The following is a 26455-nucleotide window of genomic DNA, read 5'->3' as shown; positions in this document are numbered from 1 at the left end:
AATCTCCATTCAACACTAGAGAATCTGTCCTAATTTGAGAGAAGGCAGACTGAAACTCATCCAGAGCATTGCTATTAGCAGTTGCATTATCCACAGTCACAGTAAACACCTTCTCTATCCCCCAGTCAGCAAGACATTGTAGAAGAGTGCTAGCAATTATCTTACCTTTGTGATCTGACACATACTTGAATCCAATTATTAACTTCTTCAATCGCCAATGTTTATCAACGTAGTGTGCTGTTATAACCATATAACTTGAACCTGTTGATAGAAAAAAAAAGAAAAAAGAATGAGCTCATATTAGAGAAGAGAACATGATCGAGAATAAGAATNAAATAACCCATCTGTTTCCCTCACTTCAGTAGCATGAGATGATGATTGAGACTGACTGGATGCTTGAGATGTTGAATCAGCATATCTTTCACTATACTCTGCATACATCGCACGCATGCTTGAGATGTCGAATCAGTCAACCCCTTAGCAGTTGTACTATTTTCTCCATACAGCTCCGCAAAACACAAATTTGCAAACTCCATCTTCTTTCTCGGATCAAAAACACTAGCAATTACCAACATACTGTTTATGTTCTTGATGCCATCCCAATATTTGTCAAATTTCTTATACATCTTCTCGGCATTAACCTTCACGTCAGCATCGCTATTAAGACAGAGTAACTGAAGCTTCATTGCAATGTTTACTATCTAACCATAGCACTTATGTGAATTCAAAGTAGTGGAGGCAGAAACTACCAATGTAGCCTGATAGAAAACATTAAGAAACTTCACAAACCTTTCTATTTTACGCCAATCATTCGTCAAAGGAGGTCCTATCCTTTTTTCTCCATTATCATACTCTAAGAAATAATCATTGTAGAGCTTATCTTCGAACTCCATCCTATCAAACGCTCCTCTGAACTTAATTGCTCTTGTCAACATCAAATATATCGAATTTCATCTAGTGGTTACATCTAGAGGCAAACTACCCTTCGTGAATCTACTAGTTTTCACTCACAGCTCAAATGCCTTTCTCCTATTTGGTCCTGATCTGACATAAGATATGGCATTGCGGACTGAACTAACACTAGCATCCTTAACTATCAAGTTTATAATATGCCCAGCACATCTCATATGCATGTAATCTCCATTCAACACTAGAGAATCTGTCCTAATTTGAGAGAAGGCAGACTGAAACTCATCCAGAGCATTGCTATTAGCAGTTGCATTATCCACAGTCACAGTAAACACCTTCTCTATCCCCCAGTCAGCAAGACATTGTAGAAGAGTGCTAGCAATTGTCTTACCTTTGTGATCCAGCACATACTTGAATCCAATTATTAACTTCTTCAACCGCCAATGTTTATCAACGTAGTGTGCTGTTATGACCATATAACTTGAACCTGTTGATAGAAAAAGAAAAGAAAAGAATGAGCTCATATTAGAGAAGAGAACATGATCGACAATAAGAATGATCATAATATACTTGAAAAAAACATACCTGTTACCGAGGATACCCAAATATCAGTGGTGAGTGACACTCTTTGCTTACTCTCAATAAACCATTGTCTAAGTGTGGCCTTCCTCTCATGATACATTTTCACTATGTCTCTTGTTGTTGTCCTTCTTGAGTGAGGCTTATACAAGTTTACCTAAACAGATTATACAAGATAAATTTTGATTAGTAAAAACATATATAATAAAGAAGTTGCTAAGAGAATGTTAATCATGTTACGAGAAGACTAACCTTGTTGCAAAAGAATCTTAATGCCATGGATTCTACAAACGACAATGGTAGCTCTGCTATCACCACCATTTGGTTAAGTGCTTCTCTGAAAACATGCTCAGGCACTCTTGCACTTTGTATGTTTCCTTCTTGATTAATAACTTGCTGTCCTTGTGTAGCATCTTGAGCTTCTTCCCACGCCTTGAATGCCTTACATATATTGTTATGATTCCACAAGTTTTTTGTCCCTGACTTTGTAGCACATCCTAACTCCTTCCCACAATAGTTGCAGGTACATCTGTCTCGGCTTCCAGGTACTCTTGTGAAGTGGCACCATACACCGGATCTTGGCGTAAGTATCCTTGGAGTCTTATTTTGCTCAGCAGCAGTTCCTCCACCATCTGATTGACCATGAGTTTGTTTTCTTTTACCCCTTAAATTAGATTCTGGTGTCAGATACTCTTCTTCCTCTTCATGTTCATATCTCTCTCTGTCTCTGTTATCATGAGTTGGAGATGATGAATCCATCTGTAAATAAAAAAATACTATAAGTTGGAGATGATGAATCCTATAAACTGAATCAATGATAAGTCGAAAAGTTAATAAGGAACAGAGATATCAAAACCAATGAACATCATCAACGATCAACGAACATCATCAACAATCATCAATGAACAGAGATATCAGACAAGCAAGAACATCATCAACGAATATCATCAACAATCATCATCAAAACTCAGCAAAAACAGAGATATCGAAACCAATGAACAGAGATATCAGACAAGAACATCATCAAAACTCAGCAAAAATAGAGATATCGAAAATAAAACCAACATACAAACATAAAAACACTCAAACATCTGCAATTGATTCCGTCTCACTCATGCTCTGTCTAATACTCTTAAGTGTGTATCCGTTCAGGTCGAAGTTTCAAGAGGACAACTAAAAAGAGAATAAGATGTACATGTGATGGCCTCCGTGAAGTCGCAGAGGGAGGAGCCAAGCAGGTCGAAGTTTCTAGATTTTCCAGGTTGAACAATTGGGGATTTTACACCTTTATCTCGATTTTGTCTTGATTTTGAAAACAAGAAGCCGAACAGGCTATCATAGGTTAGTTCAATAATAAAATTAGGGATTGTATATTGTATAGATAGATGTATATTGTATAGATAGGTTAGATTGGTTCAGGTATCCGAGCCTTGTGAGAACTAAACCCGATCGGGTATTAAACACCATCCGTATCCGAACCAAACTGCCTACTTCGGGTCGGATTCAAGTTTGGGTTTTGGATCCGGTTAATTTGCCCAGCCTACTTGCAGGTGCTCTAAAACCGTATATGCATGGCTCCAACCAAAAAGTTACAAAAAAATATATAGATGAAAAAGTATATTACTTTATTTACAAAATTCCGAATTGTCTGTTTTATTTATTTAGCACGTTATTTACAGACAGAATTTTTCGAATCTTAATAACCAAAGAGCTATTAAGAAGTACATGCATGCCGTACATGAGAAACATTACGATACTTATTATCGAATGTGTTACTTTATCACATGTGTTTGAAACCAGATTCTGTTTGACGTAGAATAATAGATCGTAAATTTAAAATAGGAAAATAGGAAACCTCATGGTCATGTTGTCAACTGTCATCCTATATAAAACGAGTTAATTATAACATTATCATAATCTATTGTGTAATTTACGCGAAAATTTACTGGTCAAACGAGTTGACAAAGTCTATTGTCACAATATCACCTTAAGCTCTATATGAAAACGTTCTTTTTAAAAGCGACGATTTAAGTCTAAAACGACAAAACAGAAATAGAATCTTCTGTGAAAAGAACAAAACCAAATTATAGACGCAAGAGAAAAAGTCAAGTTTTATCCTAATTAGTAAAAGTTCAATCAGAGCAAGGAAGCTTAAACTTTTGAAAGTCGCTTGCGAAATATTCAACGAGCGGGTCAAGTTATAAACGATTTACTACACACAGACGCGGTTACTCAAAATCGTATAAATAGAGGCGTAGCATAACGTTTGAAGTGTAAGATTTTTTAAATACAAAATGGAAGTCCAAAGGCGTAACATAATGTTTCTTCTATTCCTCCTATCCCTCCTCATTCATACGCAAATCCAAACCGTTGGTTCAACTGATCAAGCCTCTCTCGCATCTATTGATCTAAAACGTCATGATCACTTTACTGTAGAAACGATGTCGTTTCCTACTGATTTTGTGCGAAGACAGCTAGCCGGTGGAGGTGGTAGCAGCGGCGGTGGTGGTGGCACTCGAGGTGGTTCTTCAGGTGGAGGCAGTAGTGGTGGAGGAAGTCGCGGAAGTGGAAGCAGTGGAGCAAGTGGAGGAGGAAGCTCAAACCGTGGTGGCGGTGGTGGATCCGGAGGAAATAAGGGTGGCAAAGGTGGAGGGGGTGGCGGAGGCCGTGGCGGTCGCGGTAATGGTGATGTAGAGGATGGTGATAGTGGAGGCGGTAGCGGAAATAGTAGAGGTGGAGGACAACAAGTTCCCGTAGTTCCAAGTGGCACATTTCCAAGCGATGGTGTCCGACTTCAATATTCTTTAGTATTGTTCATCTTCACGGCGTGTTTAATTAGTTATCATTTATTAGACTCAAAATTTTACATTTTTTTCTTTAGTTGAAATCTCTTGTTTAATATAATAATTGTGTTAGGTTACGTACTTGTACAATGTACATCTGTTGATCGGTTTTTTTTTTGTTAAAGCATTGTTGATCGGTTTTTGTTAAGCTAAGTACTTTAGTAAACTGATAATAATGAAATGTTCATGCATACAGCTAGGGTCCTCAAAAGTTTAAGATCTAACAAATGTATAGCCCCTCACAAAGGTTGAGGTAAGTACAGAATGAAACTTTATCTAAATTATTTGAACTTCTAGTACAATTTTGATTAACATGGTTTTTTACTTTTTAGCGCATAATTAAATTTTAATGTCTTTCACGGACAATACTAATCTTTCATTGAAATTTTAGTGGCTGGTCATATTAAACTTTGGCTGGTCATATTAAATTTTAGTGGCTGGTCATATTAGCTTATCTTAAACTTTCTTTACGGTAAATATAACAAACTCATTATATTTGGATCCTCATCCCCCCAAAAAAAAAGACATCGTGTAATGTATGTCGTATATTCTCCACGCTACTTTTACATAACCGCATCAATCTATATTGTCTAGCGATCTCTTTGCACAACGTCCAACTGCGCGCGATATAACATCCTTCCGCCACCAAATTTGGTATTCCATATTTGTGGTATGCATAACTCGCTCATAAACCCGTACCACATCTCATTTTTTTCGTCGGTCATCATTTCATCCGAGAAACCCAACGAGCCTGCCAACCCATGTCTGCAACAATGACCCACAGCGCGGACCTTCTCACACAAAATCGCGGCTGAAAAAAAAAACCATTTTATTCTTAACAAAATCGGTTCGTCTTGGTTTACTGTAAAAACATTTCATGATTTTTGTGAGAGCTTTTTGTATGTTTGAAGTTTGGATTCCATTATCATATTTAAGCACTTTGAAATGAAAATTTTCACTTCTCCTATCAATTAAAGAAGATTTTTTCTATCATCCTCATTCCTAATTCCTTTGTTTTAGTCTATGTCCTTTGTTATCTTTTGTTTATGTCTTTATACATTCTGTGTGAGTAGTATTATTGGAATATATATAGGTATAATAGATTAGTGATGTATTGAAGATTATCAGCGTTATATCTTGTTGTATCCTTTTCGTGATCTAAATTATTGGATTTTCGATGCCCACAAGTGTTTGAATATATTCCGAACCATTTTCTTTTATGATTGTTTTTTATTCATTGTAGTTGTTTGTTAAAGTTTTTTTGTGAACTGGTTTGCATTGCTAGTTAGAACTCTTGAGTGTTTTCTTCGGCGCTTACGTAAGTTCAAAAAAAAAGGTCAATCCATTTGCATATGAAAACATGGGGATTGGGGACCATAATGTTTTATAAGAATTTATATTTTAATCTGAGTTTTTGCAATTATTTCAAGCACACAAACCAATCTACATGTATTCAAGCAAGAGGATAGAAAGCAAGCATCGCCAAACCACACATTCCTTGGGGTGCATCAACGTCTCTCTTGATCCTCATGAAACCATCTTCTCCCCAAGTTTCTCCCCATGAATTCTTCAGCACCCAATACTTAATCCCTTCTTCACTCATTCCATAACCAACAATAGTGACCGCATGATGCAAATCCGTCCCACACTCTCCATCGAATACCCCACCCGAATAGTGCCTAAACGCGGCCCCCGACCCTTCTATCCCCACGGAAACAGGCTGTTGAGACACCGCTTGTAACAACGCCTCTTCATTATTCATTGGAACTGTCTCGTATCCGCTGATTGTAGCGGCACGGAAAGACGATGACTGGGTAGTTGCTGAGCTGCAAGTTTGTTCTGATTCTTGATATGGATAGTTATCCTCGGTGGTGATGCCTTGGTTTTTGATTATATACTCGAATGCCTTCGACATTATCCCTCCACGACATCCTTGATTGTAGTCTCTATCGCAGTCTAAGAGTTGTTGCTCGGATAGCGATACGAGCTGCCCTTTAGTAATCTTTGTAATACCTTCCACTGCCGCCACCGCTGAAAACGCCCAGCATCCTCCTGTTCCGTTTTCAACAAATTTATGCGTTACTAAAAAATTACATTTTCGTAAAATAACTAAAGTAATGATGTCAAGAACTAATAATACATGTAGCTAAAAAACAAATTAAAAAAAAAAAAAAACACTTAAACAATTACCACATCGGCCTTGATACTTAACGGGTGTAACAGCCCCCGCTTGTCTCCAGTCCATGCTCTCGCCGGTATCACTAACATTACCATATCTAAACGGCACCCTTTTCTCGGAATTTGATGCTGAAATTTCGGTAATGCTCTTTGGTACAACTAGTCCTGTGTGTGTTGCCCTGAATTCGTCGTCCGTAAGATCAGAAAACTCGTTGACATCCAACTTGTACGTGATGTTCTTGTTCATGTTGAAGCTCTGAACAAAATCCAAATTCTTCTTGAAAATAGCAAACCTATTTCTTTTTTCGGACTCATCGGTGTAAACACGATGGAATCGAGCCATCCATTGCTCATGTTTCTCCACGGCAGAAGCTTCAAAAAGGCCACCACGAGATGTCGCTACCGAAGTATTGTAACTGAAAAAAATAGTTAGAATGAAGATGAATATAGTTGACGCCATATCCATGAATGAAGGTAATATGTATGGAATGTATGGGCGCAAATTTTAAAGATAGTATCAATAAAATACTCTTTTTATTACAAATGTTGTGGTTATGTTACTTGGTTTGCCAAGAAGCGTGAATGACAAAATGGTCTTATATAAGAAATTGTGAAGAGTGTGGTGGAAGATGTTGAGTGTGTGGTTTGAATGTTCTAACGAAGTGGGACCAAATGACATGGGACAACAAATTGCGATCCCTCTTTATAATTTCTGTTAGATTCTGTTTTTATATGCAGACTGACGACTCAAAGTAAACGGTCAACGACTCAGTAAAAAAAGTTGGTCTATAACCCCATTCTTATGGAACAAAACAATTAACAGAAAGATTAAAAATTTTAAAACCAAAATTTTATTTTGTTGAAAGATATATATATATATATATATATATATATATATATATGTGTGTATTTTTATATCAATATATAGAAATATAAATATGCATATTGCTACCGCATATATCTTATATATATATTATATAAGAGAATGTTTTTCTCAACTTTTGCTAAGAAGATGACACTTGGCCTATTATTTATCTGACACCTGTACATTTTTGTTGTTTGGACCTAATTAACTAAATTCATTTATACTTTGGACCTAATTCACTAAAGACCCATAAAACAAAACAAAACTCTTAACATTTCCTTCTCCCTTTCTTCAGTTAGGCCCCTTCCAATTAATCTAAACCCACCATTTATCAGTTTGTGGTTTCATCATAGGAACAATCTGATTATAGGTTATTTTGAAATTATAAAAATATGCTTCAATCTTATGTATGATTCACGGGCAAGAACATATTCTAAATTATGTTAAAAAATTATTTATGGGTTTCAATCTTATAAATGATTCATAAGCAAGAAAGGAATCTAAATTATGTTAGATTGTAGATGTTTACGTGTTCTCAAAATTCTCTTATAAATTCATAAATTTTTGACTCAAATTTTAATTTCTAGGTTTCTATTACTAGGTTTAGTTTCTGGCCTTTAATCTTATATAATCTAATGGTGGGATGTTTTATGTATGTAATTTGATAATTGCTTACTCATTTATTTCCCATTAGATATTACCAATTCGTTTTCCATAATATTAGAATTCAATTCGTTTTCCATAAAATTAAATTTCAGTCCCTAATTACTCTCATTTTAAGAGAATTTTTTCAGTCATGATTATTTAATTTCAGTCATTAGGTTCCTATGAAGAATTATATTATTTTTATATATCTTTCCATATTTCAATAGGTATTCTTGAATAATTTTAAATATTTTTTTGCAGGTTATCATGTTTGTTGTTTGCATTAAAACTACATCATAAAAATATAATGTGAGAATGTTTGATAAATTTACTTATTCATTAGAGTGTTTATGTATGTATTTCCTAATTTCCATGGAATGGTCCGGCAATTTTGGATGACCTATGCCAATTTGTTTTTAAAAACCCATTTTCATTATCGTAAATAAAATTATAAGAACAGTAATATAAAAAATTATTTTCATAAGATAGTTTCTAAGTCCATAAATCGAAATATGTTCGTTTTGCTTGCTCACATTTTTTTGTCTTTTCAAATTTTTCATATTCATTTAAATATTTATACAAAAATAAAAATTATATTGCCTAATAACTTATTATTGTTTTAAAACTCTTCAAATATAGAAACTTTTTTTATTAGAGTTTCAAATTTTTTTTCCTAAATTAAATTTTACTTTAAAATTCATCAGCAACAAGTTTAATTAACATTAATCTAATGTTCATTCAACAACAATTCAAAAGACGAAATAGTTTTTACATAAACCTAACAAAACTTCATCCGTAAATTGGATATATCTACATGAAAAATATATGTTTCTCTTATATAAAACTTGAACTTATAAAAAAAAATATAATAATAACTGAACTTATAATTTTGTTTTTTTCTATACAAAAAACAAAAAAAACTTTTGGTCTAAAGTATGCTCCAAAAAATGTGATGCCCTAATGCTTGGCTTCATTTGCTTACCCTATGGGTTGGGCCTCAGTCCGGACCTTGAACCATATTTTATATTTACTCTAGGGTTGTCGTGTTTGTTGGTTATGGTAATACTACTACATAATGAAAAAATGAACTATCATGATTTAATATGTTCAACATCACGACAAGAAATATGCGTATTTTTAGCACACGAAAAATGCTATCATTTCGTTTTGATAGCGATTTTGTAAACGCTGTCTTTGCCGGTGCCATCTTAGAGGGGACACATACAATAGAGTTTTTTCCTTTGCTATTATTTGTCTCGCTATAATAGTGCATTTATATTAAGATTATTGGTAGCATTATAAATTTGCTATATTATAATTAACAGTGTGTAAAGTAGACTAAAACTTTTTCTTATTAGACGATGCATATGAGTCTCTCCATTATAAATTTAGTTTATGATGTTACTATCATATGCTTAAAAAATCATGTTGTTAAGATTGTGATGTTTTTTATATCATAGCATGATATGAGTTGCATTATTCTATACTAATTAATCTGACTTCTATAGTTTTGAGTAATATATGCTAATTGTATATTGGTATCATATATATTTAGGAATCTTAGTATCAAATAGCATTAGAATTAACCATCTTAAAAAGAAAAGATCAACAAAAATTCTCATAACATTTTCCACTTTCACATATAACATTTTACTTCCTAAGAAACTTTTTTATTATGACATTTGATATTATAATATTCTGCGGTTTTTCTTCTAAGTAGCTACGACAAAAGAAATATTTGTTTTATTCAATTGCATTTATGATAAAGCTAAATAGACATATCTAAAAATTCATTTCGGTGATGGAACAAAACTATTGCATTTTTATACTCAACCAAAACTTAGAGTAATTTTTTTATAACTTTATTTACTTGGATTCATTTTCATTATTAAAATTTCGTAAAAACAATTTTAATTTTTATTAGAATGTATAAAGAATAAATTATATTGAGGGATGTGATTGCATTTTTTACCTCACCAAAAATTAGCTGGTACAATATATTTATTAAGTTCATTGTTGTTTACCTAAATTTCATATTTAGATTGTATTCATGTAAGTTATATTCCAAAATTTCATGTTTTTGTAGATGTCAGTGGTAATATAATTTGTGCAAACGCAAGAGAGAAAATAAAAAGATGGAGAATGCTTAATATGTCTTGAAAGTCTAAAGGGAGAAAAAACCATAAACACACTACTATGTAATCAAAAATTTCTCCACATATTGAAATACTCTAATACTACATATAAAAGGAAAATTCAACTAACACTAAACAAAAGAGCCCAAAAAAAATTGAAATGATCAGTATATTTTAAAAACCATTAAAATAACAATTGCTGAGTAAACAAATAAAAGAACTATAATATCCAAATTACTTTTTTTTTTTTTGTTTTGTTCAAATAATATCCAAATTACTAAAATTCAAAAACAATGTAAACTAAATCCGTGCGTAGCACGGGATGACTTCTAGTATGATTATATCGTACAAATTTTTAAAAATATTTCTTCATACAATTAAGAATAAGAAACTTTTAAAACTAAAACGAAAAAAATTACTAATATTTATCAAAACATCAAATATATTAGATGTCTAAATAGTTTGAAACTAAATATGGACTAAAAAAATAAAATTCTTCATAAGACCACTATATATTTGTTTCATATTCCATAAATACATTAAAACTTTTGGTTTTTCAAAAATATCACAAACATAAAAATTAATTTACAAAAGTTTATAGATTTAATTTTTTGACTTTGGATTAACTATTTTAGATTTAAAGTACAACTTTTAGTGTTTAAGATTTATGATTTAGTTATGAAGATTAAATAGTTAATTTCAGTTTTGTGGTAGTTTTGAAAAACCAAATCTTAAATGATATTTTTGGAGCCTTATGGTATTATGTGGAATAAATACAATAAAACTTAATGTTTCTCTCCTGGTGTGACATTTCAACTTTTTTGTTTAATCAGGAGCGGACACATCACTAAGAAAAATAAACCAGTTAGAACATTTCAATTAATACACATCAGAACTACAGTTTGCCACATGATATATTGTAATTTTACGTGATTTTAAAGCTTAATTCTTCATTGTTTTATGCATATTCATAAGCATTTAGGTTGTTTAGGTTGCATTTTGCATCATTGTCTATTATCCTCAGGTATTGGAGTGTAAATGTGCAAAGTAGGATGATTTGGAGCTGAGTGGATCAAGAATTGGCAAAAAGATGCAAGAGGAAGGAAGAAGAGCAAACGAACCGGTCGATCGTGTGGTCAGTCAAGGCACGATCAGATCCATCGATCGGCTACAGGGCAAAACGACCGACCATTTGGTCAATCATATGGTCGACCAAAACAAACTGGACTTCACCAAAACTCGGACTTCAGCGATCAACCAAGGAATCGACCAACTGATCGATCGACTCAAGGCCAAACTTAACAAAGATTTCAAATAATGACACATAGATTTCTAATATTTTCAAAGAAAAAAATCAAGTGATATATATAGAGAGATATATATATATATATATATATATAATGAACATATTTTTCTAGATTTTATTCACAGTCTCATCGCTTTTCTGTTTTAGAATTCTAGAGTTGAGACCATTACTAATTTGAATTTTCTTATTATTTCACTTTTATTCTATTGTTGATTTCAAAAACTAAAATAGAAAAGAAAAGGCGAAAGTGAAATCGATGATAATAAAGATTATAATTCAGTCTCCACCATATGATTATTAATGTTTTCAATCTCGGATTTATAAAATTATTTATTTTGAAAGTTAAGAAATTATAGAAAACCAAGAGTTGGAATCATGATTGATAAATTTTGTGTGTTTGTGGTGATATGATATGATGTATAAAAATATTTGTAGCATGGTTTAAGAATTTACCAAAAACCGGAATATAGTAAATTTCTACTATTCAAAATTGTTTAATCTTATTTTCAATATCATAATCGAGAAATTTGTGTGTGTTATGATTTTAAATTACTAGAACATCGAGCCCTTATTTTTTCGTTTCTTCAATATTCATGAAAAATATTTTTTTAAGATCTTTATTTTTAGTGCATTGAAAAAAAAAGCATGCAAAAAAAATAAATCGCAGATGAACAGACTACGAAAGTTTTAAGTTTGATTTTTAAGAACATTTTATATCCTTCAGTGACCAAAAAAAAAAATTAGATGTAGTAAATGAATCACTTAGATTTTCACAAATTTTTTGCCTAAACTCGACATCATTTGGACACCTAAGTGCAATCATATCAAATTTAACAAATTTATATTCAAGTAGATTGAAAGATATAAAATATTTTTAAAAAATCAAATTTGGTCGTATGATTGCTTAATATATGCAAAAGTTTAGTTTAGATATTAAATTGGTTAGCTAGACACTATCAGTTTCAAAACAATTTTGAATTTAAATTTTATTAACGTAAAAGAGATATCAATATTAGAAAAAATAAAGAAATATTCCGCAGCTTAACGCGGGTGTTATTCTAATAAAGCTTAAAAATGTGAACCATTTTTTAAAAAAATTTCCCTTTACAAAATTAACATCCAAAAAAATTACAAGATATTCCGTTCGTGTTCGCTCCTTGTTAATGGTAAAAGAATGGAAGAAGGTAAGGATTCGTGTTTCATTGTTTCATAATTTTCATATTTTTGAATAATCTAAATATGCCGGTCTCACAAATCTTATCTCCCTAAACTTTTAGATATGATGTATGAGTGTCCAAGAAAATTCATATTATTGGGTCTTCGGATAGAACCAAAACAGCCGACAATAATACAGATATTGGAATCAAAAACTTTGTTTCTTCGACCAAATTTTTTTGCCAATGAATGGAAGGAAAGCCCTCTTACCGTTTCAACGTAGCATCATGACCCAAATATCTTTAGCCAATGAATGAAAGAGAACTTTTTTGTTTATTCTTTCTTTCCTTTCTTTTTCTTTTGAGGGGGTCAACGAGGCTTTCTCTTTTGGTCTTGCTTGACAATGAGAACAAGTAAACATCAACATTTCGTAATTGCGTCCAATGTAAAATGTGAAAATTGAGTGTTTTTGATAACCGAAATTTCATAGTAATATATCTAAAATCCTTTTTTTTCTTTTTGGTTATTCAAGTCGCATCATGTAACTCCATAATGCAATAACTGATGTTATCAAGTGGCTCTACTCTCTTATAATTTACAAGTTGCAATGTTATTGTTATGTAGATAATGTTAGTGGTGTAATTGGTTGAAGTAACTCCCTAAGGCAAGTGGCCTTACTCTCGCAAGAGTTTTATTTTGCTAATTCTTTCTCTCGAGTCTTGATATTAAAATAAGGTTGTATTTTCTTTTGATTGATTTTTAATTCCCGCTTTGTTAATTTGCATACCTTTAGGAATTATGAGTTCTCTGTTTTTGTTGTTATAAGTAGAAATTATAAAGACTTGTGGTTTTCTCACGTTTGATTCAAGAAAACCAAGGCATACCGTCTTGAATTCCATTGCAAACTCTACTACAAAGGCACAATCATGCACTATATTTTTTTTAAACAAATGTAAAATTTATTTAAACAATAAAAAGCTTTTACATCGAGTGCAACTTAGATATGAAAGTTCGTAAACAAATCTAACTATTTATACTTCTAGAGGCGAATCAATTTATACTGAAATGAACCATCCAATCTGCGATCCTTGATTGAAGAAATTCTATTTCGAACATGTTTATCTGATGAGTTTGATGAGAGTTGTCGGGGCAGTAGAGATTTCTCCATGACGTCGCGAGTTCCTCTCTCACCAAAGGTAATGAGTGGTAGCTTAAAAAAAATATTTTCGTAAAAACAGGATTTGTCGAGGTTAACTTTTTGTCCACGATGAGAAGCAAAAGTTGATCCCAAAGAGAAATGAATCGTGTTTGTAGCAGACCATGCACTAGCCTTTTCCAGATTTCAGCTGAATAATGACAAGAGAAGAAAAGGTGATGTCTCGTCTCCAATGGATCTCTAAAAGCGTTTCATATTTTGTCATTTGCACTTCTCTCTTCTCCCTTTTTAATTCCCCTTGTATAAGTAAATCTGTGTTTAGCTAGAGCAAGACACTCCCTAACCACTTTATATAGCAATATGAAAACACAAAATAAAGATCAATAAGTCAAGCTTTTAGAGCTTGTGCTGATGATCAAAGACTTAAGCCTACAACATTCACTCTCCATATCAACATTCCCACGTCGAGTTATCATCTCCATGTTCTTGTACAAACTCTGTTTCACAAGATTCTTCATCATCTTCTTACCTTCTTCTCCTGACCTCGGACTCATTGGAGATCCCATCCCAGGACTCGCCCAACCTGTTTGTGGACCCGAATGAGGACCCACCCGTACATTTCTCTCATCCTTAAACCACTGCAAAAGTTTCACCGCCCTCTTTTGAACCAAAGGACTCCCAAGTAAGCTCACTTCAAGAAGAACCGGCACAATACCTGACTTGGCCATTTTCTCCCGCTGGCTCCAACTCTGATGAGCTAATACCATCAAGATATACGCCGAGTATTCTTGGCATTTTGGTTTATCTTCCCATGTTAAAATCTCTATCAAATCTTTGGGCACAGCCAAACAATCCTCCATTGCCTTTTTACCCATTTGAGTCACTACCAATTGCCCTAAACTCGCTAGTGCCTTCTCTGACAAGTCTTTAGCTGACATTAGGCTTAGGAGTGTCTGCACTGCCCCGCTCAAGACCAATGGCCCTGCGTTTTCCAACACGAGACAGAGATTGTTTATGGTGGCTAGACATATCTCTTTGGTCTTCATGTCTGTTGAATTTGAGTTCATTGTGTCCATTAAAAACGGTAGAATCTTTGATGAAGCTACTGGTAATTGTGTGATTGTTAGAGACGAAAGTGAAAGCAGAAGCTCCGCGAAGCCATGTCTTGTTGATTGGTCGAGAACTTCAACGTCATTGGGTAGCTTTGAGCATATTCCGGCGCTCACCATCAGTGCCTTGTTCCTGAAGTAAAAGTAGAAAAATAAGATGCTCAGACTTTTATATTGTGATTTTTAATCAAGGTTCATTTGTTAAACGGAAGTATCAAAAAATTCTTCTAATTTCTCCAGTTAAATCTTCTCTGCAACATCATATAAAAAGAACAATCAAACTTTTAAATCGATTAATGCAAAAGTATTCTCTTACACCTCTTGTAATTTCTAAAAGAAGTGTGATAATCATTTGTGAAGCAAGAAGAAATAAAGTATTGAGAAACTCAAGTAACATTGATTAAGTTATAAAAGTTTTCTTAACAAGTACATTTTAATCAATTTCAGTTCAAGTACAAGTGACTTTTACTTTCCACCGTTTCAACTTTTTGCTAACTTCTCTAGTTTTTGTTATAGATCTCGTATTATATAAACATAACAATATGTATATTATATGTATGAGTTAGTTAGACACATATAGATTAGGCAGAAGTTAGTGGAATATGATCTTCAACTTTTCTAATAGATGAATGGTCAGAAAAATTAATGGCCAATTAGAGATAATACATATACTAATGGGCTGTCAACTAACGTGATTTGTCTCTCGACTCTTCCGAGTTCCGACGCACTCGGAAATAATATTCCTTAAATTTTTATTTTAACATTCATTATTAGACTATAATGTCACATTTATTGTTTGTTTATTAGTATTAAGAAATAGATGAATACTGTATATTGCAATACTGACCAATAGATAGTCATCCATTTCTTAGTGGTGGATTGCCACCAAAGCTTTCCAAACTCTTCTAATTAATGTCTATATTCTTTGTATTTTTTTCTAAGTTATATAGGTACATGTATAATGTATTTTTTCAGATACTAAAGTTTGACACGAAAATGATTTGCAGATAAACTATAAGAAAAAGAAAAGTCACTTTTAGAGTTTTAGAGCTAGTGATATTGTACACACATGCACAATATCTAAATTTAATTATTACTAGGATAGTATCCGCGCTACGCCGCGGGATTATTTATATTTTATTTTTATTTTTATTATTTTTGAATAATTTTATATGTGTTTGTAATTCAAAAATCATTATTAATATAGTTTTGACAATGTTCATTGGTAATATTTTTGGTTTTAGGTTTTTGTTATTATGTATTTCTAGTTTTATTATTGTAATGAAATTGTAAATTAAAAATAAAATCAATTCTTTTCTTGTATTAGGATGTATTGGAGGACCATTATTATTGTTAGTTGTTTTGTTTTATTTAATCAATTTTGGCATTTGATATTTCATGTTTTTATCAACACGGAGGAGATTTTTAAGAACTTTTTGTTTTAAAAAAAATGTTTGATTGTGTTAATTATATCAACTCTACTTCCTTACATGTTTATGAGATTAGTTAATTAATTATTAAACATATAATGAAAAAATGTTTTTCTTCGTTTTAGAAAAATTAACTCATATGAGTTAAACTTGTGTTCAAAATTGTAACCATTTTTTTTTTCGGATATGAAACTTTATTGAATGTTTTTAATCAAAAAAGAAATCCATCAAAACATTCTTTTGTCATTGACATCTCCTTTTTGGGGTTTATGATTGGGCTTTTGATATGATGATGGGTTAATGTCAATGAATTTATTGCCCTCATTTTTATGAATATTTACACATAATTGTTATTGAATGATTAAGGAATATTTATTTTCTATTAATTAAAAAACAAACATTTCAATTTTAAAATTTATTTTAATCATTTTTATAACATACTTAATTATTAAAATATAATATTATTAGATCTAAAACATTTTCAAAACTCTAATTTTTTCACCTATTAAAAAACTGATTACTATTCACATATTTAATTTTTTCTAAATAATTATTATTATAGGCAATTGACTTACTTAATACCAATGGTATAATATTTAACGGGTGAAACATATTCTTACACAAAAAAATAACAAAAAAAAAATCTTGCATAGATTAAAGAAAAAGCAGACTATATATTTAGTTGATACATAGTAGTTTGATCTAAACATATATTTCTTACGTATTATATATTTTTTTTTATTACACAAACAAATTTTAGATCCTCGAAAATAACTTTACTCATAACATTAATTTTATCTGCAAAAATTTGTTACATAATGTAAAAGTAAAACTCATTCTGGTTATATATACTGAAATCAGTCGTCAATCATAAATACTACTGGTGTCTACTGAGGAAAGTTCTCGATGAAACAAAGTTTAAACCAGTTCGGTTTATATATTACGGTCAATTTGGTTTAGTTTCATTTAGGGGATGTTTATTTCACGTGGCAAAACAATATGCCCGGTGCTTCATTTAAAAAAAAAATTCTATTAATAATTGACAAACATAAATGGGTAGAGGAGTTTACAAACATAAATGGGCTAATAGTCGTCTAAGTCAAACATAAATGATCATTGAATAGAAGAAACCAAAACATAAATGTCATACAGTATTTCATAAATTTAGATGCACGTATCCATTATTCTAAGAAATAGCTTATAATAAGATCATTTGTTTTAAAAACTTTAAGCCCACTTATTTTTAAAACTAAGCCCAACAAAATAAGATCAAATTTAGGAGAAAATATGACATGGAAAAAACAAGACTTATTATAGGTTAAGACATGTTGAGTTGTATTATTTGAAATGTTTCTATTGGCTAACAATTTTTCTGAGATGTCAAGCTGAGAAGAGCCTAAAATGCTGAGTTGTCAGTTAAGGAGAGCAACACATTCTAGTTTTATTGTATTGATACCTACATCTATATGTGTATAAGCCATAAGGTGATAGTGTTACCTTTATGTAACACTCAATATTGACCAAATTAAATCAGAGAGAGAAAGAAAGGCACGTGAGGGAAACGTCGTGCGTACTTCATAAAGGCAAATTTAGACGCTACGGTATAGGATCCACTATTTTTGGTTATAATTATCGATCGCATTAGTTTCAAAATCAAAACTATGACCAAACAAGAAAAACAAAAAAACCAAAAGAAAGAATTGTTGACAAAAAGAAATTGAACTTTTAGTGAATGAAGAAAATTAGGCATAACATCAACTTTAGTCAAAAGAATTAGTTTCGGGTATAAAATCACTCTAGTTGATAAATTTTGTCAACCTATGATGACTTATGACCTTATGTTCTTCGATATTCGAAAACTTCATTATATATTTTCGAAATATTTATGTTTCTTAATAGTTTCCTGATTTAAATATGATATATTGGAAGTTGTAACCACCACTAACCTCTAATATTAATCATCTTCGAAAATTCACATATAGCCAAGGACATTAATCCAAAAAAAAAAAGGTGAATCCAATATATAATTTGGTATAAAGTATAAACCTAAGTCCAATAATCCAGTCACCATTGGATAAAGCTAAAAATGCAAGTTGATTAAAAATCAAATGCAAGTCTAATCTAAATGATTGTAAAGCAAGACACAAGAAGGTATAATTTGACAAGTACCATACATACACATCAAACAAAAACCAAGACTAAACAATAATACTAAAAATTCTTTAACATTTAACATATACTGTATTTAATTCTCCTAAATTAGACGCATATTGACAATATATATACACATGCATCAAAGGTAATAATTTGATTAAATTAGTAAAATTCCAAATTGAAAAAATTAAAAGAACTTACGTGTAGGTTCCATGAGAAAGCTGAATAAGAGCATTGACGGCAGCTCTCTGATGGCCGGAGACATTAGAAGCCACCATAGAAACAAGAACCTGAATAACACCGAGCTCAGCCATCAGCTTCCGATTCTTCCTGTCTTCTCGGGCAAGTTTCTCGATCTCGATGGCAGCTTTCTCCTTCTCTTCCCAGCTTCCGAAGTGAAGCTTCTTCACCGTTTTCTGCAACACAACCTCCTCATTCTCATCTTCTGGTTGCTTAAATACTACTGCTTCCGGTAGCGCCGCCACCTTCTCTGAATCTTGATGGTTTCTTGATTTTTCAGGTGAGGCTTGAACGTTCCGTTTGCGGGTGGATGCTTTGGATTTCAAAAGGCAACGAATCTTGGTGAAGAAGTGTACCTTCATGTATTGGAGTTGCCATACTGAAGAAGAAGTACTGGAAGAAGAAGAGGGTTGTGTTCGAGAGGAAGACATGATGAGATGTTCTGTTTCTTTTAGTGGACTTCGCTCGTCATATATATATCTACATATTGATATTTGTCCTACTTTTAGGTATTTGGGCCAATAGGGTATATGCCTAATGCCGGTAAGATTTTTGGAAAAGTATTATTGTAAAGAAAAGAAATGGATGTAAGTTTTGTATTGCATAACTAATAATGTTTTACTATTATACTTTACGTGTCCTAAAAAAATGATGTAATTTTTCTCTTTTCAGTCACCACAAAAAAATAATAACAATAATAATCGAAACGTAGTTTAAGTTTAACAACATCCTGATGAAACCCATTATAGTAAATTGGTAGTCAGTGACTATTATCCATCAAAGAAGAGTCGGTAATTTCCAACTGCTTTACCGATGAGAGTTCGTTGGTAACACGTCAAATATATTTTACTCGATAGTCTAAACTGATGTCCAATTGTTAATTATACTCCTTTCAATTTAAATAAAATGTCGTTTTATAACCTAAATTTTGATTTCAAATAAATAATGTTTCATATTTATAATAAATATTTTAGAAAAGTTTTATCTTCACTTATTTAATGTATGACCAATGATGATATTTTCATAATATATTAATGAAGGATAAAATGGAAAATTTTATTTGTTTTTCAATATGTGCATCTAAATCTTTAATGACGCTTAATTTATAACAGAAAGAGTATGAGATATCCTAAATTAAGTGTAACGTTATTAACCGTTGCATATATACTACAAACCCAAAAGTGTGTTTTGTGAAAATTATTTTTTAATTTAACCTAATTCCATCTGAAACTCGTTAGTAAATATCGATTACATACTTTATACACTTGATTATGGGTGAAAATGCGATAAATTTGTAGAGCCAAAAACCATGATATATGAACTAGTTTTCAAATTTACTGTTATATTTATTTTAATTTTCTTTCAAAAATATTTATTGCTTTTAGAAACAAAGCTAGTATAGTTAAATGTAATTTCATTTTAAATTAATATAAATGTAAGTGTGTATACTATTTAATTTGATTATATACTAATATGTTTACAGTCGATTATGTGTCGACTATATGTTATAGATGCACGACATTTGATCATCGTCTGACTAACGCATCTACCACTTTAAAATGTTGTAAAGAATTCTAGTTTTCAACGAAAGATTCCAAGAAAATGAATTAAAAGAAACCACCTTTCATTGGCCCTCGTGGTCATTTGAAAAGAGAGTACCAGAGAATAGATCCAGATATATATAAAATGGGTGTAACAATGAATTATCATCTAATTTAAATGATCACTAATTATATAGGATTAAATTAAGCAAAGAAGGAATATTGTGGAGGAGAAGAAGGGGACAAGCGAGGAGGCAGCATAGTGCACATGCACAAGTACAGTTTTGTCTCTTCTAAATCTCACCCCTCAGGTTACAGCAAATATCATTGAAACACTAAAACTAATACTACTCTCTTCTTAATTTCTCTTGTTTCATTAATTAACACGTTCATGCGTGTCAGATCCAACTTAACCTCGGTACGACCAAAGATGGCCACACATACTTGTTTAGAATACCACATTCAAAAACCTCATTAACTAAAATATGATTCTGAAATTTCCATTTTTATATTTTTGAAATTGCCAAAGATTACCATTAAAATGGTTTTGGCCACGAGGAACAGACTTAATTGGCTTGGACTGATCTAACATCTTTGTGGCTTTTTAAATACATGTTGGTTTGGGAGTCGAGTTATAAATCAACTATGGACTAGATCATGAATGGACCAAAAAATCTAGTTTATCCACTTAATCTGAATGGACTTTGGAATGGTCAGATAGCCTAGGTCCTAGGAAATGGATAATTGAATCATATTAATGTGGATCTCCACTCTAAAGAAGTCCAAAGAAATGACTGAACGACTTGTTCAGATCAAGTGAATGATCGGAGAACGAGTCATGATCAATTAAAATATCATAAATTAAGTTATGATCACGGGAATGCAACGAGAAACTTAGCCATAATAGGATGATGGATGGCTAAGTAGTTTAAGCCAAGGAGGCAATGTGATACGATTCAATGTTTAGATGAGAATTTTCGTATAAGAAATTTCATGCGATTAAAAATGTCTTCGAAATTTTGAAGAAACAAACTGCATACATATGTACTTATATATTATTGTAAATCAAATAAAGATCTAATTCTAGTCCACACATAAACTTCCCAATCGTGGTTTAGAACAGTGTTGTTTGTATCGTATTATAAGAAGAAGAAAAAATATAGACATATTAAGTAGTCTTTCAAAGTAGTGATTCCCACGTTCTACCTTACTCTTAACCATTTCTCTTCACCGCCACTTCAATCTGTCCGCAACATTTTGTGTACGTGTAAGCCCGTTTCGTCGCTGGCCATGACAATCACATTCCAATATCACCCTTGCTTATGGCGCATTGACATTGCCAAGTAAAAACCCCAATCATAGAAGAAGAACAACAAGAAACCGTGCGCACAATTTTTTTTAACGTGGCTTTGAAGGAGAGATAGCGCGAGTAAGAAGACGCGGCAAGCCCGAACTCTCGCGGTTCGGCAGCTCCGCGTCAGTTGGTCGAGTCGTCTTCGAGCTATCCCGTTGCTTCTCCAGAGATATAATGGCGGAGGAAATGGACATTGGTCGCCCAACCAATATCTGTCACGTGGCTCACGTAACATACGATCGCTTCGATGGTTTTCTCGGTCTTCCTTCTGAATTCGAGCCCGACGTGCCCAAGAAGCCGCCTAGTGCAAGGTTCAGCTTCTTCTTCTTCATTCTAATGTAAACCGTGAATTATGTTCAAATCTATGACATTATCATTTTTGATTCATGTCTTTGCATTTAAAATTTACCGAAGATTTAACCATATATAACATGTCAAACGCAAGAGAAAATGTAATGTTCGTTTTGACGTTTGAAACAGTTAGATTTCTATCACAATATACAGGGACAAGAATTGACCCAGTCATTATCATGGCCTGAAAAGGATTAAAAATGTGTCTTAAATCCATTTCACATTTACTATATAAATGTAATGTAATCTAATGTAGTCTAAGAGACCTGATCATGAATCTTTGAGAACAATGTGATGGAAATCCATTTCCAAGTGATGTTCTTGTTTCATGATTTGTTTATCTATTTGCGGGTTTGCAGTGCAACAGTGTTTGGGGTTTCTACAGAGTCAATGCAGTTATCATACGACTCGAGAGGGAATTGTGTTCCAACTATACTCACGCTATTACAAAGCCGGCTATACGATCAAGGAGGTTTGCAGGTGGAAGGAATTTTCAGAATCACAGGAGATAACAGTGAGGAAGAGTTTATTAGAGAAGAGTTAAACAAAGGAGTCCTACCAGAACGTATTGATATCCACTGTCTCGCCGGACTTATAAAGGCATGGTTCAGAGAATTACCAAGAGGGGTACTTGATCCTCTGCCATCTCAACAAGTGATGCAGTGTGAGTCAGAGGAGGATTTTGTGAAGGTTGTGAGACTCTTGCCGCAAACGGAAGCTTCTCTTTTGAATTGGGCAATCAATCTGATGGCTGATTTTGTGGAGTTCGAAGATGTTAACAAGATGACCTCACGTAACCTTGCTTTAGTATTCGCACCCAACATGTCCCAGGTCACTTTGCATTCCTATTTTCTCTACTCACATTGATCTTAAGAAAATAATGGGAGTTCAATCTTACTGCTTATACCAAAATGCATCAATGCTACTTTTAGCCTCTGATCCACAAACTGGGTCTGTTTGGTTTTATTGCAGATGGCAGATCCTTTAACAGCATTAATGTATGCTGTGCAAGTGATGAACTTGCTGAGAATCCTCATAGACAAAACACTCAGAGAGAGGAAAATTGCATCTTCCCATGTCGACCCTTGTGATAACATAAGTGAGGCTCAAGATGGTGATGTGGAAGAATATAATCAAGAAGAAGAAATGTATATTTTTGAAGAAGACGAAGATGAAGATATTGATGAAAAGGACAAGGAAGACGAGACAATTGAAGAATCCGGGATAAAAACATTGCTTGCTGATGAACACATACCATCAACTGAAGTGAATACTAATGACCAAAAGAAACAGGAAACATGAATACAGGTGTTGAAGTTGGAAAGGTCATTAGCAGTATTGTGTGTTTTGATTGAATTCTCTTCTTGTGTTATTTTCTTCGTTATCGAAGGTGCAGGTAACTTAGGCTAATTGTTCCAAATACAACTTATGCATTTGTGTTTACATGAAAACGTATCCATTTTTTCCATCAAATAGTTTTGGAAAGCAAAAATGACAGCCTAGAAAGATGAAAGAGCCACAGCAAAATTTGAGATGTATTTAACCACATATTCTGGTCTTTTATTTTTGGGCTTACCCTTTAAGATTAAGCCAGTAATGGTTGTCAATGGATTTCCCCAGTGCTATCTTAAACAAAAGTTCGAAGGTTCCAACAGCAAAAGATTTAGATATTACCATCCATAGTAAGAAGCACCTTGTACAGATCTGGACGACGGTCACGGAACACTCCCCAGCTTTGCCTTTTCGACTTGATCTTCTCAAGATCAAACTGTGCCACGAGAACGGCTTCCGATTTATCATCTGCCTCAGCCACTATTTCACCTGTTGGTCCTGTCATATTGTAACAACAATATAGGTAAAAAAATTTAAGAAAATGCTTATTGTTAAATTTGCATCTAAACTTCAAAATTACTGATATAATCTGAATCAGTTATAAATCGTTACCGGCAATGAAAGAAGTTCCATAGAAAGTGATCTGACTGGGTCCATGCTCTGTTTCAATTGTTTCCTTCCCTATGCGGTTCGAAGCTACAAGAGGTACCTGAAACCCAAAGTATAGCCTCACTCATTAGCAAAAACCATTACAGAAAAAACGGTTAATTAACAATTGAAGCACATTTTGGCAAATTAGAATCAGAAGAAAAAAAGAGGAACAAACTAGGAACATGTAATCTTATTGCTCATGTCACTATAAAAATTGAAGAGTTATAACCTAATAATAGCTTACCACATTAGCTCCAGCATGCCCTTGCATAACTCTCCTCCAATGATCACGTGAATCCAATCCCTGGTCTTGAGGTTCAGAACCAATAGCAGTGGGATAAAACAGTATTTCAGCACCCTGTAGAACCATAGCTCGAGCTGCCTCAGGAAACCACTGATCCCAGCATATAGCTGAACAAGACATTTCATTAAAACTTCAGTTAACACGAAGTAACAAAGGAAAGGACATAAGAAACAGAGTTCTGCATAAAACATCTTACCCACTCCAATTTTTGCAAACTTTGTCTGGAAAACCTATTCACACCAAAGGGGGAAGAGATCAAACTTGTGAACCATATATAACATGACAGAGAAGAAATATGTTTTAATTGGAGATTATTATTGTCATAACTACCTTAAAGCCAGTGTCACCAGGATTGAAATAAAACTTCTCTTGATAACCTGAAGACAAGAAGAGGTCTCAGCAACAAAAAAGGTAGTAAGAACTCAAGCTAATTCCAGCTCAAAACATAACTCACCAGGTCCATCAGGAATATGTGACTTCCTATAAATTCCCAAGTCAGTACCATCAGCATCAATAATGGCTATTGAATTGTAATGTGCATTGTTTGCCTCCTCAAAGAAGCTAACAGGTATCACTACACCCAATTCCTTTGCCAGATTCTGCATCCTGTGTCAAAAAAAAAAAAAAAAACTATCCAACCATTAAAACACCAAATACAACGAGATTCCACTTTTACTGCAGTAGACAAATCGAAGAACCGATCACAACCTGGCAATGGTTGGATGGTTCTTGTAAGGCTTGGATCGCTGAAAGAAGTCCTCTCTTTGCGCTTGACAGAAGTAATATCCCTCAAAAAGTTCCTGAAAAAGTGATATCCATAAAATATAAGAAACTAAACTATTGGAAAATCAAATCAAATCAATGTTGTCCAACAACATAGCACTATAAGAACAAAGAATGACCTGAATAAGAACGATGTTTGCTCCTTTAGCGTGAGCTTCCCTGACCAACCTGCACAAAATGTAAAACAATTCAATTCTCAGATACCGAAATCGAAATTCAAACGGAGGAACCTTCCTATATCAGAGATCCAAATTTGAAAACATCCCTAAATTACGAACAGGAAGATGAGAGAGAGAGAGAGAGAGAGAGAGAGAGAGAGAGAGAGAGAGAGAGAGAGGGAGACGAACCGCTCAGCGGTGGCGACATTGGTGGAGATATCGTCGGAGCAAGCGAATTGCAGAGATGAAACAACCACTTCTCGTCTTCTTCCTTCCATTTCCATGGTCTCTCTCTCTCTACCTCAAAAGTCAAAATCGAATAAGGTAGCTTAATTTGACTGTGACTAGCAGAGAGAAGAAAAAAAAAAAAGGATAAAGAAGAAGAGAACATTTCTCTTTTCAGAAATCGAATCAAGGGTCAACAAACGCAAACGCAAACGCCAAATTCAGTTCAGAAATATTGATTTAGTGTTTACATGCTTCAATAGTGTAGTTGACAATGAGACGCAACAATACGCATCGTTCGTTGTTTAAAAGGTTGTCCAAGTCATGGGATTCTCTTTTCATCAAGTATTGATCTTCATAGTACTACTGCTTCTTGAGACTCATACTAGGTTTAATTTACGCTTCTTGAGACTCATACTAGGTTTAATTTACATTAGCTGAGCCTGAGATTTAATTAAGACGTAGCTTTCAATTTGATTATTTCTTCCTTCTTTCACATATCTAAGTGTTGTTTCTACAAAAGCTTAATTTGTTCCCAATATATATTTTCATTTGATTTTGTAAAACGTAACGTAAAACGACATAAGTTAGGTTTATATGAAATGATGAAAGCCTCTTTCCCAAAACAGAGGTTCTCTTTCTCTTTCTCCCTTAGTCGCTCTCAAGCACTTTGAGACAAACTCTTCCTCTCCCACACTCTGGCCGTTCTACCATTGGTTCTAGTCCTTCTTCCTCATGAATGCCATTGGAATCCTTAGTCTATATCAAACATTCTATAGATCAATAAGTAAACTAGAGATATATATACTTTTTCAAAAAAAAAAAAAAACTAGAGATATACAAACATCAGGTTAAAGTAACTGTCAACAGTCGAGAGAGAGAGCACAAATACATCAAGTCCACAGTGGTTTGATTGAATCAATAGTCAGTTCACAACACAACATAAAGACAACAGATGATAAAGATATTACCAAAGACAAGAGCATCTTTTGGCCTTTTGGGTCCGTTTCTTAGTGAAGTTAAAAATTTAAAAAGATCAAAAATGCATTCTT

At 33.1% G+C, this 26455-nt stretch overlaps 5 protein-coding genes across 5 annotated transcripts; 2 read left to right on the top strand and 3 right to left on the bottom strand.

The window, feature by feature from the left end:
* Window positions 3752–4524, top strand: LOC104786988 (putative glycine-rich cell wall structural protein 1). The gene has a single exon (XM_010512476.2). It carries the CDS (start codon window positions 3783–3785, stop codon window positions 4371–4373), a length of 591 nt encoding a protein of 196 aa, XP_010510778.1. The 5' UTR covers window positions 3752–3782; the 3' UTR covers window positions 4374–4524.
* Window positions 5683–7090, bottom strand: LOC104786987 (ervatamin-B-like). The gene is made up of 2 exons (XM_010512475.2): window positions 6522–7090; window positions 5683–6383 (listed from the first exon to the last, which is right to left on the bottom strand). Exons 1-2 carry the CDS (start codon window positions 6973–6975, stop codon window positions 5785–5787), a joined length of 1053 nt encoding a protein of 350 aa, XP_010510777.1. The 5' UTR covers window positions 6976–7090; the 3' UTR covers window positions 5683–5784.
* Window positions 14095–19280, bottom strand: LOC104786986 (U-box domain-containing protein 2-like). Its single transcript, XM_010512474.2, has 2 exons — window positions 18666–19280; window positions 14095–15013 (listed from the first exon to the last, which is right to left on the bottom strand). Exons 1-2 carry the CDS (start codon window positions 19133–19135, stop codon window positions 14152–14154), a joined length of 1332 nt encoding a protein of 443 aa, XP_010510776.1. The 5' UTR covers window positions 19136–19280; the 3' UTR covers window positions 14095–14151.
* Window positions 21786–23352, top strand: LOC104786985 (rho GTPase-activating protein 5-like). The gene is made up of 3 exons (XM_010512473.1): window positions 21786–21910; window positions 22310–22781; window positions 22923–23352. Exons 1-3 carry the CDS (start codon window positions 21786–21788, stop codon window positions 23250–23252), a joined length of 927 nt encoding a protein of 308 aa, XP_010510775.1. The 3' UTR covers window positions 23253–23352.
* LOC104786984 (N-carbamoylputrescine amidase) lies at window positions 23464–25569 on the bottom strand. Its single transcript, XM_010512472.2, has 9 exons — window positions 25368–25569; window positions 25140–25188; window positions 24946–25037; window positions 24692–24843; window positions 24568–24614; window positions 24434–24467; window positions 24178–24344; window positions 23895–23991; window positions 23464–23780 (listed from the first exon to the last, which is right to left on the bottom strand). The coding sequence occupies exons 1-9, from the start codon at window positions 25460–25462 to the stop codon at window positions 23614–23616; spliced, it is 900 nt and encodes a 299-aa protein (XP_010510774.1). The 5' UTR covers window positions 25463–25569; the 3' UTR covers window positions 23464–23613.

The sequence above is a fragment of the Camelina sativa genome, chromosome 5, assembly GCF_000633955.1.
Source record: "Camelina sativa cultivar DH55 chromosome 5, Cs, whole genome shotgun sequence".
In the NCBI taxonomy this organism is placed as follows: Eukaryota; Viridiplantae; Streptophyta; class Magnoliopsida; order Brassicales; family Brassicaceae; genus Camelina; species Camelina sativa.
Note: the sequence above shows the minus strand (reverse complement) of the source record. Positions and strands in the feature narration are given on the sequence as shown.